Source organism: Cimex lectularius, unplaced genomic scaffold (genome assembly GCF_000648675.2).
Source record: "Cimex lectularius strain Harlan isolate CLEC.00 unplaced genomic scaffold, Clec_2.1 scaffold23, whole genome shotgun sequence".
Classification (NCBI taxonomy): domain Eukaryota; kingdom Metazoa; phylum Arthropoda; class Insecta; order Hemiptera; family Cimicidae; genus Cimex; species Cimex lectularius.
Genome location: NW_019392690.1, coordinates 459,002 through 475,021, shown reverse-complemented (window position 1 = coordinate 475,021; position 16,020 = coordinate 459,002). Strand labels below are relative to the sequence as shown.

Sequence of the window (16,020 nt, the reverse complement as noted above, 5' to 3'; positions counted from 1 at the left end):
GTTTGCCAGTTTTGGTGTGGATTTTTTAATCATGAGTTTAATATGTCTGGCAACACCACAGTTCATCAATTTATCTTTTGTCCTTTCTGAGAAGGAGTAGGTTATGTTTACTTTTGTTTCACAGTTTTAGTTTCTAGTCCTACCTACAGTTCGTCATGCAGAACCTTGAGTGGTTCGGTTTTACTGTTTTTGCACTTTTCCTTGTTCCTTAGTGCAGTTCCATCGAGTCAATTCTTATTTTAAGAAGTAGATGGTCATCGACTGTCAATGCTGCAGTTCTTTTTTCCTGGATCTTCTTGATACCTTAGCTTAGGTTAGGTCTCGATTGAGCAATTGCTTCACTTTCGAAGATAATATGTGTGGCAGTTCTGACCTCATTACATAACCTACAATGTGGTCATCGTTGTAGGTGTTATCACCCTGTGACTGGTAGCCCTTTCACTACCCTGGTTTTTACCCTGTCGGCATTGTGTTTGCCAGTTTTGGTGATTATTTTGTAATCCAACTCCACAGTTCATCAATTTATCTTTTGTGAACCCATTCTGAGAATGAGGTTATGTTTGCTCTTGTTTCACAGTTACAGGTTCTTGCCCTGCAGTCGGTCTTACTGAACCTCAGTGGTTTGGTTATAGCTTTTTGCACTTTTCCTAGCTCCTTAGTTTATAATTAATAAAATTAATGAATTATTGTAAAATGGAAGCAAAGAATTTAAATAACTAATTAATAAACTTAATAACAATTTTATTGCACATGTATACACTGGATTTACACAAACAACTATTTTTTAAAGGATAACATTTCATTCCTTATACAATAATATATACAAATTTACACATATGAATTATATACACAAATGATCTATTCATCAAGACTCTAGATATTTTTTTCCCTTTTAGCCATCATCAATAAAAGCTGTGAATAACTATTCTGTCTTCTTTTTACAATGTATTGCTTTTATGATATTTACTTACCTAAACTCTACTTTAACAGCTAGTTTAGAGATATTGAGCAAAAATATCTTTCATCTACTTTTCTGTTTAACGATCAAATTAACCAATAATTGTACATAAACAATATAAAAAAAAGACTAGCAATACACAGTAGAATTCAGCAGACTCCATCGTTACTTTTAAGAAATGGTTTTGTTTAACGTCCGCTTTACACTTCCTTTTTGTATTTTGAGTTAAATATTATAAAATCAATGAATAATTATCCACCAAGAAGTTAAGGTATTAATAGCTGTGCTTTTGTTATTATATTAAATAATTATTTACATTTGTTTTTTGTATAAATATTGTGTATTTACATCGTGACTTTCACAAAGGATAAATATTGCAGCGTTTTGTTAACATTGAAACTCAACGATTCATTCGATGAATTTTAAAATCAGTTATAGAAATCTATAACTCAAATTTTAATTAGCTAGTTTTTGTATTACGAAGTTCAACATCACAAAGGTTTTATTGGTGGGACGAATCCAAATCGTCCCCATCCTGTCCTCATACGCCCTCGCCTCGCATAGAACACATTAACATTGATTCTTGAGACAATTCGTCCAGTGAAGAAGGCTCTGAAACTAATTTGAAAAAATGTCATGACGCTTATGGTATAAAGAAATTTTATTTAAAAAATTTTACTATAGCATGAGAATTCAGTCATATTAGTTTATGGGGAAAAAATTAAAATAAAATAAAAACAATTTTGAATCATGAAAATATTGTAAATAAAGAATAAATGTGTTTTTAAATTGATTGAATTATTATTTAAACACAAAAAATATTTAGCAATTTTTATTACCTTGATACTCACTTGTGTGCTGTGGCTGGTACGCTGGGGAAGTTTTTGTGTGCTGTTGGAATGAGTACGTTAGATGCAGGTTAATGCTGTGCCTTCCGAAAGACTCCCCCAGCTCTCTTGCCAACTGATTCTGTCCGTTGTTTTGATGGCCTGGGAATGCCAATTGATAAGAAAAATCATTTCAATCAGGTTGAAAAAAAAAATATATAACTTACATTGGGAGCCTTTCATTTTCCCTGTGTGCATGTGTTTTTTCTGTCTGGCTCTTGAATTTTGGAACCAAACTTGTGTCACTCTTTTCGAAAGACCGGTGATTTGGGCTATCCTTTCAAGATCTTGGCCGTCCGGGTTCGAATCGAGCTGGAAGTTGGCTTGCAGGACTTGGAGTTGTTCTTCGGTAAATGTCGTCCTCACTCTCTTCGCTTTGCTCTTGTTGTGGTATGACTCAGAATCGCCTCCCTCTTTAGTACAACAAGAAATATTGTTTAATAAAAGCGGAACCAGTAATTAATATCAATATGAATGTATAGTGATTAGTGACCGTTAATCGATAATTATTCAGAAATCGTGAGATGCGGTCTGGTGTGATGTAGGTTTCAGAAAAACATTTTCTTTATCGTGCNTGAAAAGTTAAAATGGTTAATTTGAAGGTAAAAATTGATTAATTTGTGGTTAATAGGGGCAAACTAACTTTGAATTAACCCTTTTTAACTACAAATTAATCATTTTACTTTCAAATTAACCACAATTAACTACAAATAAACCATGTTTAAATTTTAAATTATGCTTTTTAACTACAAATTAATCATTTTTAACTTCAAATTAAATTAAGGGTAATTTAAAACGAAAAAATGATTAATTTGAAGGTAAAAATGATTAATTTGTAGTTAAAAAGGTTAATTTAGTTATTTTTAAATTAAAAATGATTAATTTGTAATTAAACTAACTTCAAAATTTGTAAAAAAAATTAATATAAAATAACTGATTTAATTAAAATGAACCTTTTTCGTGTCAAATTAAATCTTTTTCGCTTTAAATTAACCATTTTTATTTTCAAATTAACCTTTTTTTTATTTAACCCTTTTAATTTCAAATTTACCGATTTTTACATCATATTAACCCCTTTCTATTTTAAATAAACCTTTTTTAATTTCAAATTAACCTTTTATTTAAAGTATTAAAAATACTTAGGATATGGAAGAAATATAAGCATGTAAAGTAAAATTATTGTATATTTGTAAAAAAAAATTAGGATAAAATAATCGATTTAATTAAAATGAAAAATTAAATATAAAAGATATGTGTGACATTGTGGTTGTTAAGAGACCAATTATTTTATAGTAAAATATGTTAATTTTAAAAAAAATTCGTTTCACAGCTTGCAGGTGACCGGTCGTGGATTTGGAAATGTGGCACGCGCTACTCAAATCTCAAGACAGTTCGATGGACCATTTGGTCAATAAAGGTTGTAATCGTAAAATGTACTCCGTCACATCCATTGTGATTTTTTAAAATACATGACGTTTTATGTTGGCGTGGGATGCCATCATATTTATTACATTGTCATTGTGTTGACTTCCCCAAGGAAGAAAATGCCTAGCATCGAAAATCTTTTGGTTATGAAAAAACGTGTAGAACTTGAAGGAGGCTTTAAATGTTGAAAAATAAAACAATGTTGGAAAACCCTCCTCGGCTTAAATTTCATAGGCCTCTCTCATTGTAAGTCTTTCATGATTTTTTTCTACTTTCAAAAAAGGGTTGAATGGTCAAATTAGGAGTTATCAAAGGCGGGACGTGAATTTGAATACTTTTCTCCGGAGATAAATAAAAAAGGAGATGAGGAAAAGGGATGAGACGGACGAAGGAGGGTCGGCAGTGATTAGAATGGGGATGGCAGAGACCCCGCATCTGAATTGCAAATCAAACAATCAGGAGCCGACTCCAACCCCTCGAGAGGCTGTTAGTAAGGGAAATACGGGTGTTTGACGCCGGGAATCCGGGACCGGGGTAATCCATCCGGCTAACTCGGCCAATTGAACCTGTACCCTCGTATTTTACCCACCCCGGAGATAATCCCGGCTGAACTACGTGTGGCTGAGATTTACCGTCGGAGGATGTCGTGGCGCCGTCCACTGTCTCCATGTAGTGAGCTTTGCAAAGCACCCTGTCTTCGTGCAGGGCGAATTCTTCACCCGTCGACAGTTGTCTCTTGCAGGCCTCGCAGGCGAAACAGGCCAAGTGGTACACGTGGTCCCTAGCTTTACGAACCCAGTCCCTTGACGAGATCCCTCTCGAACATTTGCTGCACTTCGCTCCAAAACTTCTGAAACAGAAGAAAACAAACTTCTAAAAATATGATCAGGCAAAAAACAACACAAAAGGCCAAAATGGGCCGCTGGAAGAAGGTGCTAACAGACTTTTTTCCGCGAAAACACCTTTTCGCACAAAATTAACCGTTTTCAACTTCAAAAAGACTTTTTTCATTTCAAATTAACCGCTTTTACCTTCAAATTAACTCTAATTTCAAATTACCTTTTTAATTTTAAATTGAACCTTCTAAATGTCTAACCCCTTTTAATTTCAAATTAGGACGTTTAAATTTACCGCTTTTAACTTCCAATCACCCTTTATAATTTCAAATTAGCCATTTTTAATTTCAAATTAGGACGTTTAGAAGATGATCTCAAGAAAGGTCGAAACGTTTGACCGTTAATCGATAATTATTCAGAAATCGTGAGATGCGGTCTGGTGTGATGTAGGTTTCAGAAAAACATTTTCTTTATCGTGCCAACGTTTCAATCTTTATTGAGCTCTGAAGATGATCTCAAGAAAGGTCGAAACGTTGGCACGATAAAGAAAATGTTTTTCTGAAACCTACATCACACCAGACCGCATCTCACAATTTCTGAATAATTAGTATGAATCCATTTATGTTTAGTGGTGTAATTGACCAAATTACTTATTTCAATTAATTAATCTTGTTATGTAATGTCTTGGTTGAGATGAAAAAGTTAGTGTTACGAGCGGGATTCGAACCCACGACCTTCAGCTCAATACGCTGCTGCTATAACCAGTTGTCAAAGATAGCTCAAGTGGTTCGAGCAGCGGCGAATTGAGCCAAAGGTTGTGGGTTCGAATCCTACTCTTGACACTAACATTTTTATCTCAAATAAGAGCTTACATAAAAAGATTAATTAATTCAATTAATATGAATGTGATATTACCAATTTATTTGTTACTACATTCATTATTTTTCATTTTAGTAAAGAAAAATAAATGCATACTCATAAATTAATAAAATAGTGACTGTGTAATTAAATATTTAACAATAAATATGTAACCATTTTGGATGAATTGATGTAGTGATATCCACTAACCAATATTTTATCGTAATGTTAATAATTTAAGGAAAGATGAGGAGAAAATAGTGTTCATGTAAAGTTGAACACTTTTAGGTCACAAAGATTCTGGTAGTTTGGAGAAAAGGGGTTGTTGATCTTCGAAGCTCTATTGACCCTGCTGTATCATTGATAGTTGTTGTTTTTCGTCAAAATTAAACCTTTTCCTGTCAAATTAAATCTTTTTCGCGTTAAATTAACCATTTTTATTTTCAAATTGACCTTTTTTTTAATTAACCCTTTTAATTTCAAATTTACCGATTTTTACTATTTCAAATTAACCCTTTCTTTTGAAGTATTAAAAAAACTTAGGATATGGTAGAAATATGAGCATGTAAAATAAAATTCTTGTATATTTGTAAAAAATTAATATAAAATAACTGATGTTTACATTTTTAAATTCAAATTAACCCTTATTAAAAAGGGTAATTTGAAATGATAAAATGGTTAATTTGAAGGTAAAAATTGTTTTATTTGTAGTTAAAAGGGGTAAATTAACTTCAAATTAACCCTTTTTAATTACAAAACAATCCTTTTTAACTACAAATTATTACTTAAATTCAAATTAACCCTTACTAAAAANAAAATTACTTAGTTTAAAATGATTAATGTCCAGTTAAAAACAGTATATTTGTAGTTAAAAGGGTTAATTTAACGTTAAAATTGGTAGTTGACAACGGCTAGCAATATCTCAACATTCTCTAATTCTTTATATACGTCGAATATGGAGACAAATATGAAGATAAATTCACTAGTTTTCGTAGTTATTAATATTTATGAAAGGTATTGGTTGTGATAAAAAAAGTCAGTGTCACGAGCGGGATTCGAACCGACGACCTTCGGCTTGATACGCCTCTACTCTAACACTTGAGCTATGGTAGAGTAGCGGCGTATCAAGCCGAAGGTCGTGGATTCGAATTCCGCTCGTGACACTGACTTTTTTATAACTATAAACTTGCTCTTAAAAATTAAGTTACATTTGTATATTATACACTGTATATAATGCCAAGAACTTAGATGTAGATGTATCATTCGCATGTGGTATATTGCACCCTTTAAGAGCTATTGCTATTTTCAGTATCTAAACCACACCGGTGAGTCCTTGTTCATCAAGGAGCTTGATCAGTATGCCCTGATTCAGTTGTTGAATTTCTTTTACGGTTACATCCCAAAACTCTTCTTCCTGCGGGCAAACGTTGTGACACAGTTTGTTAGTAGGTATGTTGGCGTGTCCCCTGTTGCAGAATCTACACGTTCCGGGTTTACTATACCAATCTTCTTCAGATGCCCATTCAGTCTGCAGTGCACTGTCTAGAATTCTGTTAGGTTTCTAACTTTTTGCCAGCTTTCTTTGATGCATTGTCTCTTTCTTTCCAATATTTGCTAGAAGGTTCTTTAATTATTTATGTCCAATGAGTGATTTCAGCTGTTTTCTCATTTTCATTTTGTCGTTTGCTTTAGGTACTCATTGATAGTGCGCATCCGTATGCCAATTTTGTTTCTTGGTTGAGTCTTTTGCCTACCTTGATCCTACGGTGTTGTTCCACCAAATATGAACCTTTAACTTCATCTATTCGACACTTTTTTTGTGATAGTTTAATATTTAACAGAGTTTCCTATGGGTGTTGTTACTATATACTCCTTACATTTTTTCTTCACATGCAGTCTAAACACTTGATAGTATCGCGGCGCTTTGAAATCTGCTTCTCCTTCAACGTAGCTTCGCATCGCGGGCAGTTTATGTAAAAATAACCTGTTTACTCACAAATACCTTTTTCCACAATAGACGGTGTATGTATTGGTTCCATACAGAGAGCGCGCAGGAATGCTGCCCGATTTGAGAATTGTGCTTGAACAGGGCAGCAAGTATTTGGGTTCCCTGTTCCGATTCTTGGAGGAAACAGAATAGTTCTATTGAATATAGTAATAATAGTTTTGTATGATTAGCTTGCGTTGAGGGTGAATGTATTTATTAGCGTGAATTTACTTATTAGAGTGAATGTGTGATGTGAGAGATTCGATGGCAGAATATCGAGTAACCCATCGACCCTCGATTAGGTTAGGTGTATAATATGTGTAAAGGTTGTGTTGTGAGTGAATGTATTTATCAGCGTGAATGTGTGATGTGAGAGAGTCGATGGCAGAATATCGAGTACTCAATCGACCCTCAATTAGGTTGTTTGTAAAATATGTATAAAGGTTGTGTTGATAGTGAATGTATTTATCACCGCGAATGTGTGATGTAAGAGAGTCCATGGCAGAATATCGAGTATCCTATTGGACACTCGATATTGACCATCGATTAGGTTAGGTGTTTAATATGTGTAAAGGTTGTGTTGAGAGTGAATGTGTGATGTGAGAGAGTCGATGGCGGAATATCGAGTACTCCATCGACCCTCAGTTAGGTTAGTTGTATATGTATACAAAATGATGGACGAATATAGAATTATCACCACCTTATTTTAAGGAATGGTATGTAAATAGGAGTGAATGCATTTAAGAATGAACGTAAGTATGAATGTGTTTGGAAATGCATGCGTTGGGTGCTGGATTGACTTAGCCAACAATCTAAAGTTAGTTAATTAAAATTAAAAATGGTTAATTTGTAGTTTAAAAAAGTCATTGTAAAGTTAAACGTGGTTTATTTGTAGTTAATTAGGGTTAATTTGAAATGAAAAAATGTTAATTTGAAGTTAAAAATGATTAATCTATAATTAAAAAGCGACAATTTAAAGTTAGTTAATTAAGGTTAAAAATGGTTAATTTGTAGTTAAGAAGCGACAATTTAATGTTAAACATGGTTAATATGTAGTTAAAAAGGGTAAATTGAAATTAACAAAAAGTTAATTTGAAGGTAAAAATGATTAATTTGTAGTTAAATTAACCCTTTTTAACATTTTGTACCTTCAAATTAACTCTTTTTAATTTCAAATTACCTTTTTTAAAAAGGGTTAATTTGAAGTTAAAAATGATTAATTTGTAGTTAAAAAGCGTTAATTGAAAGTTAAACATGTTAAAAAGGGTTAAATAAATTAGACAAGATCTTAATTTTTTCGGCGGGGGTTCCTCCATTAGCTGAATTAAATATAGCAAGATGCACCAACTTGAAACTGATTCGTGTTGATCTAGTGAAAAAAACAACCGCGAAATAACAGGCGAGAAAGAAGAACGAAAAAAGATCACTAGATACGAAATAAAGACGTTAAAAGAAAAGGAACGTGTTGAAAGGATTTATCTTTTAAACAGTCAGTTAGCGTGGACGGTGGGTCGGTGGCAGCCCCCTTGGCGAGGATTGATGATGGCAGACAACGCCAAGGCCTCGCCACCGACCTCAAGAAGGGATTGATAAACGGAAAAGGCAGGAGATAAGAACGGAACCCACCTCCTTCTTAATTGTCGACATGTCTTGAGGAGTAACACATTTTAATTGGCCTCGCTGAGAAAAAAAAAAAGAAAAAGAAGCTCACAGGCTTTATTCTTAAACAGGAACTAATGTGAAATTTTGGAAAACACAAGGTCGAATATCGTTAGTCTTATCTATAGATAAGCGAAGTGATTTAGATCTTTATTCTAGTCACACATACAAATAAAATATTCGGCGAACTGGTCTTTAGGGAAATGTTAAAACCGTCTGTTGAGAATTTAATGTATCATCCAGGAGATACCACTCTTTAATTAATTATTATAAGATCACTAAACCCTTTTAAAAGAAAAAATCGAGTCCTGTTCCTTATCTTTTTCTTATTTAAAATAGATTTATTCGCGAGCATTTATTTCTATTATTAATCAAATAAAGTGCACATTACTTTCAATATTATGGTATATTTTTTATTTCCTGTGTTATAATTAATTACTTATTCAACCATTAAATTAGAGTTAATTTATTCTTCTTTTTAGGGGCTTAAATCAGTATAAAGAATTTATTTAAAAAAAAAAATTATTAAAAAACGCTGAGGGCTGGTGATGACCTGAGTTGCTTGTCGGCCCCAAACCTCCGCACATTATGTACATAAATTTGTCGTCGCTTTGTTTTTGGTTGTGTATTTTATATTCAACTTGTGGATTTGGATTTTGGGATTTATATAGGCTCAAATCCGCACATGTACGTACGAACATACAGATATGTGCCGAGTTGAGCCTATTCGCTTTTTGTAGTCCACTGGCAAGTCCAGCTTTTGCTATTTACAGTAAATTACCGGTAGACTCGAGAATCACCCATTTCGGGTGTAGGCTCTGTTTTAACCGTCCAGCCACTGAAGTTGGGGTGCTGCCAAGCCATTTCAAATTAACCCTAATTAACTACGAATAAACCATATTTAAGTTTGAAATGACGCTTTTTAACCACAAATTAACCACTTTTAATTTAAATTAACTAACTTTAAATTGTCGCTTTTTAATTATAGATTAATCATTTTTAACTTCAAATTAACATTTTTTCATTTCAAATTAACCCTAATTAACTATCAATAAAAACACGTTTAACTTTAAAATGACGCTTTTTAACTACAAATTAACCATTTTTAATTTTAATTAACTAACTTTAGATTGTCTCTTTTTAATTGTAGATTAATCATTTTTAATTTCAAATTAACCTTTTTTCATTTCAAATTAACCCTAATTAACTACAAATAAACCATATTTAAGTTTGAAATGACGCTTTTTAACCACAAATTAACCACTTTTAATTTAAATTAACTAACTTTAAATTGTCGCTTTTTAATTATAGATTAATCATTTTTAACTTCAAATTAACCCTTTTTTCATTTCACATTAACACTTTTTCATTTCAAATTAACCATAATTAACTACAAATAAACCATATTTATCTTTAAAATGACGCTTTTTAATTACAAATTAATAATTTTTAACTTCAAATTAACCCCTTTTTCATTTCAAATTAACCCTAATTAACTATCAATAAAAACACGTTTAACTTTAAAATGACGCTTTTTTAAGTAACAAAATAAATCATGTTTAACTTCTAATTGATGCTTGTTAAATAAAATTAACAATTTGTAGTCTTAATTAACTAACTTTAAATTAACCCTTTTTAACTTCAAATTAATCTTTTCCTAAACAGTTTGCTGACACCATCGGGTTGGCAACATGAAATCATCGGGTTTGACTAAAGCACATTTAGTTGCTTTATTAATCAAGAAATTATTAGTTTCCCACTGAATATCAGGTATGTTAGCCAGAGTCGGTGGTGCATTTGATGAAATACACTTTGAAATGTGTCTTTGGGTAAAATGTAAAGTTCGATAGTAATTTAATATTTTAAATACATTATGAATATATATTTGCAAATGTATAATAAACGATAATATATTTATCTGTACAGTTCGGTTTTTGAATTAATAAACAAACTTTGCACAGCGGCCAGGTATTCTTTGTGAATGGTCGAGTGAAATTTTCTATTTTTCAAGTACTTTAATTTGAAGTCAAGCCATTGGGAATTTTATGTTTCAAGTAAATAAATATCCTATATAATATGTAAATTCGTTTCAAATTTAACTTTAATTTAATTAAGCTTTTAGTTGTATTAACACTGGGTATTGATTTTTTTTTATCGCCAGTAGAAAATAAAATATTTTTTTAAATGGACGACGTCGAAAAGGAAAAAATGAACCGTGAAAAAATGCGTTTGTCCCAGGGACGGCAGAACTCATTCACTAGGTGGCACTTGATCAGCAGGAGGTAGCCAGGCCCACCAGGCGGTCAAGCTAAGTAGCAGATATCTCATAACGCTCTTAAGACGTCACGATCGAGGACGGACTCAGCAGGGTTCACAATTCATTCATCTCGACGTCTTTGTCTATTCTAATAGACGAGGAATAGAGTAGCGAACGGGCGAGGCGCTAGGCCGTACAGATAACCCTGTTACCACCCCTAGTTTTCGCTCCTTTCACCACGGGACAATCGGCGTAAATTGTCGGATTCGGTCTAGTTTGCATAATCAATCCTTTCTCATCCTCGTCCCCTGTTTCACGCTATCCAAACATTGAGGTACATACAATTTACATAAGTTTATTAACCCCTGGAGAGGTCTGAAATCGATTTTGATAGAAATTCAGTCAATCGGAGGATTCAGTCCTTCCTTTCTTCTAAATTTGCTCCGAACTGAACTAATCGATGTCAGCATGAACAAAAAGTTGATTGGTTTAATTCCACCGGTTGAAATTAATTGACAGGAGAGAATGATATATCCGAATTAAACAAATAGGAACAAATCTGGAAGTAAATCTACCGCTAATGAAGGAAGAAGAGCCAGCCCGATACACGCCCATAAACCGAAGAGGCGAGATGGGAACGAGTGAATATTCATAAATAAGCCAGGGTCAGCCCGTGTCCTGAAAGGTGGAAGAATAATCAGAAAAAGAAAAGCGAGACTGTTAATTAATTCGAAGTGGTGAGTTGTAATTAGTATTCAAACTGAGTTGGAAACAAGGTGGCTGTGTGTGGTTTAGGACAAATCCAGCTTTTACTTCTGATAAATATGCCTATATCAGACTGATTTGGAATTCTTCGATAAAAGTCCCTTCAACTTCTTTTTTTCAATACTGTTTAAAAATCACTCGTCTCGGATTTAATTAATCGTCTAGAAATTCGACGTGTAAAAAGATAATCCTATTATGTAAGATTAATTTTATGATCAAATCTTCCTCCAGTTGTAACATGTATTATTTAAGTGAATTTATTTTATGAATTAATCTGGATTAATCATTAATTAGATCAATTTCCAAGTCGAAATGTGAAAAGTTTATAGAATGTCCTCAGTTTATCGAGTATTCTACGGTCGATGTGTGACATCTGGAGAATAAAAGTAAGTTAATTTTTTTTTCTTTTTTTGAAAAAAAAAAACATTTGTAAGTATGTCGGGTTCAATGCAGGGCCGCTGGATTCGAACCCGGGACCTTTACCTTACGTTGATGAGCGCCGTGTCAACGCCTAAACCGTTGCGGCCACCGATGCCCCTTAAAAGTAAGTTATTAGCGAGAATCTGAATGATTTAAAAAAAAAATCAGTGTTGCCAATACACTTGATGAGACGGAAAAATACTGCACGTAAACTCATTAAATTAGCTAAGGTTTATCAAATTTCTACATTTGGTGTCGCCCTAGGGCAACTTAGGGCAAGAAAGTGTTATAGCCAAATAGTACGAGCAACTTTTCTGTAAGCGCCATATCTGTCAGTATTTACAGAACAAAGAAAATTGAGACAGCTGCCAAAGTGGAAAATATGCTAAACGAGCTAAATAAAGAAAGGAATAAAGGTGGACTAAAAATAAACGATAGCAAGACAGTACTACTGACTGGAAAAGAGAATGGATAAAGATATCGAATAGAGAATTGAATTATATAGAAGAAACGGTATAGGACAATTAATGAGCTTCAAAGAAATAAGGACAAAAGAAACCCAAAGAAGAGTCTCCCTATCGTGGAAAAAGTATTGGAGCCTGAAATACATATTAAAAGACGAAAAAATTACACCTTACAAAAAAGGAAAAATACTAGACACTTGCATCATGCTCAAACCTGGCCTCTAACAAAACATACTACGGATAGGATGTCTGTCACTCAAAGGACAATGGAGCGAAGCATGTTAAATATGAAAAGGAAGGACCGATGGAGAAACGATGATATTAGAGAGAAAACAAATGCAACAGACGTAACTGCGAAAATTAGACTAATGAAGTGGAATTGGGCAGGTCACGTGATTCGTTCTACAGATGGTAAATGGAACAAAAAGGCAACCAATTGGACATACACTTATCCACTAGGGGAAGACGACTTTCGGGAGTTAGCTGGAGGTCCCTCCCCTCAGGGAAAAGGGAGAGGCCTTCGCCCTAAATAAGGCCGGTTTATAAATGACTATGACTTGGAAGAAGAAAAAGAGGTAGAAGAGGAAGAAACAGAAGGAAAAAGAAGAAGAAGAAAAAACTAAAAGAAAATCAATAATTTTTTTCACTGTTTCAATTATGAAACAGAACTAATGAAACATATTATAAACCAATAAAAAAAGATTATTTATTATTATTTATTTTTATTAAATATTTATTTTGAATAATGGTTTATTAGCTCCTTATTAAATAAATAATCTANCGTGCCATTGACTTTTTTATCTCAACTAAAAACCTTAATTAATTGTAATGAGATTAACATTTTATGTAATACGGGGGACTTTACGGTATGAAGTTGTGAAAGGTTAAAATAACAGGGACTTTTTAGGATAACCTGAAGTATTGACACAGTTGTATAAAATAAATTTATACAATTAACATTTTGCTGGTCATTGGTGTTTCTTGTGATGAGACCTAACAGTTTTAAAAAGGCGTTCGGGCTACATTGGCATTGGTCTTAATAGACAAAATAAAAATACAATAAGTACACAATAACAAAAATGATCAATTTTCTAAATCATACAGATAGTTTCTCATTTTAAGTCGTTTTTCTTATGCAGATAAGCAGAAATTACTTGGATGTTCCTGGTTGTTTTTACCTCTGAGTGAAATTCAATCTTGAGTATTTTTTAAATATTTTCTACGTTTGGAATCGTGGACTCACTTTCAAAAAGAGAGTGACCTAAAGTATCTAATTTTAGATTTAAACAAAATCGGCAACAATGCTTGGGTTTGATTTTATATTTTAAGCTTTTTATTGAAAATGATGGGTTTTTAACATTAAACATCCTGAGTTGACAGAAGACACGTATTTTATTAATGCAGTTATTTTGAAGGTCTTCTTGGCCAAACCTTCTAATTTATCTGAAAATAGGGTCCATGCTTAAATTTTATGTTTGTCAATGTCAAGTGAAAGTTGATGATTGTAATTTTTTTTAATAAGATCACCCATCTCGTACCTGCTACACATCATTTGCTCCAATCATTAAAATATTGTTCCCAGTTAGAAGGAACGGTTTTGCATTCAGACAATTGGACTAACCGGCAGTAACAACTCAAGGCTGCCATCATGAGGTGAGAGTAGTTCGTACCAAAACTTTAATGCCCTGGAGTGTTGAAAGGAACATGAAGGACACGCTTGAATTGTTGCATTCTTTCGACTTCATTTCCAAAGTTTGAGACCAAGCCGATATAAAAAACATGTGTTTAATATGTTTTAGTTTAGTTTCAAAATTTAGCTTTTTTTGGAAAAAAATTTACCTCAGGCTCAGTTCAACTTCAAAATTTCAAATACGACCCTATACATCCTTAAAGTTTTAAAGAACTTTCTACGCTGAAAACAATGGAACGGATTCGAAAATGGTCAAAAAAGGACACAGTTTTGGCAAAAAGAAATCAGCAGCGTCATTTCGACCAGGAGCTGAATAAATTACGGCATGTTGGCGAAAATCCGAATGCCTCTCTCAAAAAGGAAGGGTTTTAGGTTAAAAAAAATTACAGATGTACTCCGGACTTAGAATTTTAAGCCGAATCGCTTTCATCTTGTCCTGGGACTTCGGTACTCTGATGATGACAGGCGTCTAACATCCCTTGCACAAATGTCGTTGCACAAACCAAGAGATCATAAATTATCAAGGTTTACTTTACAAAAAAAGAGTCCATTGTCCGTCGATCTTCTTCACTATTTTCCTCTTCTTAGAAGTGAGTTGTCAACAGATGCCAAAGGATCAAAAATATATATGTATACATAACCTAGTTGAAAATCATCAAACTAAGAGATCATAAATTATCATCTGTCGCTGCCTTTTATTTAAAAAATAAATAAATAATCATAGATAGAGAAATTGGAAAGACAAAAATGGAATTGTTCTTCAAAAACTATAATGTATTGTAGAATTAGTAAGATAATGTATTAATATTGCCTGAACGATTACTAAAAAGGCCGAAAATCTTCCAACTACATAAGTTTTAAATAGAAAATATTAAAACTCGACAAATTTTTCAAGTTTTAAAAAAATCTATACATCTAAGCCATATATAAAAAGGTAATTTAACTTTACTTTAGAAAAAAAAGAGTCCATTGTCCGTCCATCTTCTTCACTAGTTTCTTTTTCTTAGAAGAGAATTGTCAAGAGATGCCAAAGGATAAAAAATATACATATATACATAACCTAGTTGACAATGATCGAACTAAGAGATCATAAGTGATCATAGATAGAGAAATTGGGAAGACTATTATAGAATTAGTAAGATAATATATTAATATTGCCTGAACGATTACTAAAAAGGCCGAAAATCTTCCAACGACATATCTTTTAAATAGAAAATATTAAAACTCGTGAATTTTCTCACGTTATAAAAAAAATCTATACATCTAAGCCATATATAAAAAGGTAATTTAAGTTTACTTTACAAAAAAAGAGTCCATTGTCCGTCGATCTTCTTCACTATTTTCTTTTTCTTAGAAGAGAATTGTCAAGAGATGCGAAAGGATAAAAAATATACTTATATACATAACCTAGTTGAAAATCATCAAACTAAGAGATCATAAATTATCATAGATAGAGAAATTGGAAAGACTAAAATGGAATTGTTCTTCAAAAACTATTAAATATTGTTCAATTAGTAAGATAATATATTAATATTGCCCAAACGATTACTAAAAAGGCCGAAAATCTTCCAACGACATCAGTTTTAAATATAAAATATTAAAACTCGTGAATTTCCTCACGTTATAAAAAAAATCTATACATCTAAGCCATATATAAAAAGGTAATTTAAGTTTGCTTTACAAAAAAAAGAGTCCATTGTCCGTCGATCTTCTTCACTATTTTCCGTTTCTTAGAAGAGAATTGTTAAGAGATGCCAAAGGATCAAAAATATACATGTATACATAACTTAGTTGAAAATGATCAAACTAAGAGA

General features: G+C 32.7%; 1 protein-coding gene across 2 annotated transcripts in view; it reads right to left on the bottom strand.

Moving 5' to 3' along the window:
* Nucleotides 1–753: 753 nt before the first annotated feature.
* LOC106665949 (LIM/homeobox protein Awh) overlaps nucleotides 754–16,020 on the bottom strand; it is an 80,147-nt gene continuing 64,880 nt past the window's right edge. The window contains exons 3-6 of one of the 2 annotated variants that reach the window (XM_014392778.2): nucleotides 3,903–4,120; nucleotides 2,013–2,258; nucleotides 1,798–1,947; nucleotides 754–1,576 (exon numbers count right to left, since the gene is read on the bottom strand). In XM_014392778.2, the coding sequence (XP_014248264.1) occupies nucleotides 1,500–1,576; nucleotides 1,798–1,947; nucleotides 2,013–2,258; nucleotides 3,903–4,120 (691 nt within the window). In that variant the 3' untranslated portion in view covers nucleotides 754–1,499. The remainder of the gene's footprint in view (nucleotides 1,577–1,797; nucleotides 1,948–2,012; nucleotides 2,259–3,902; nucleotides 4,121–16,020) is intronic. The other variant, XM_014392786.2, reaches the window with a different exon arrangement.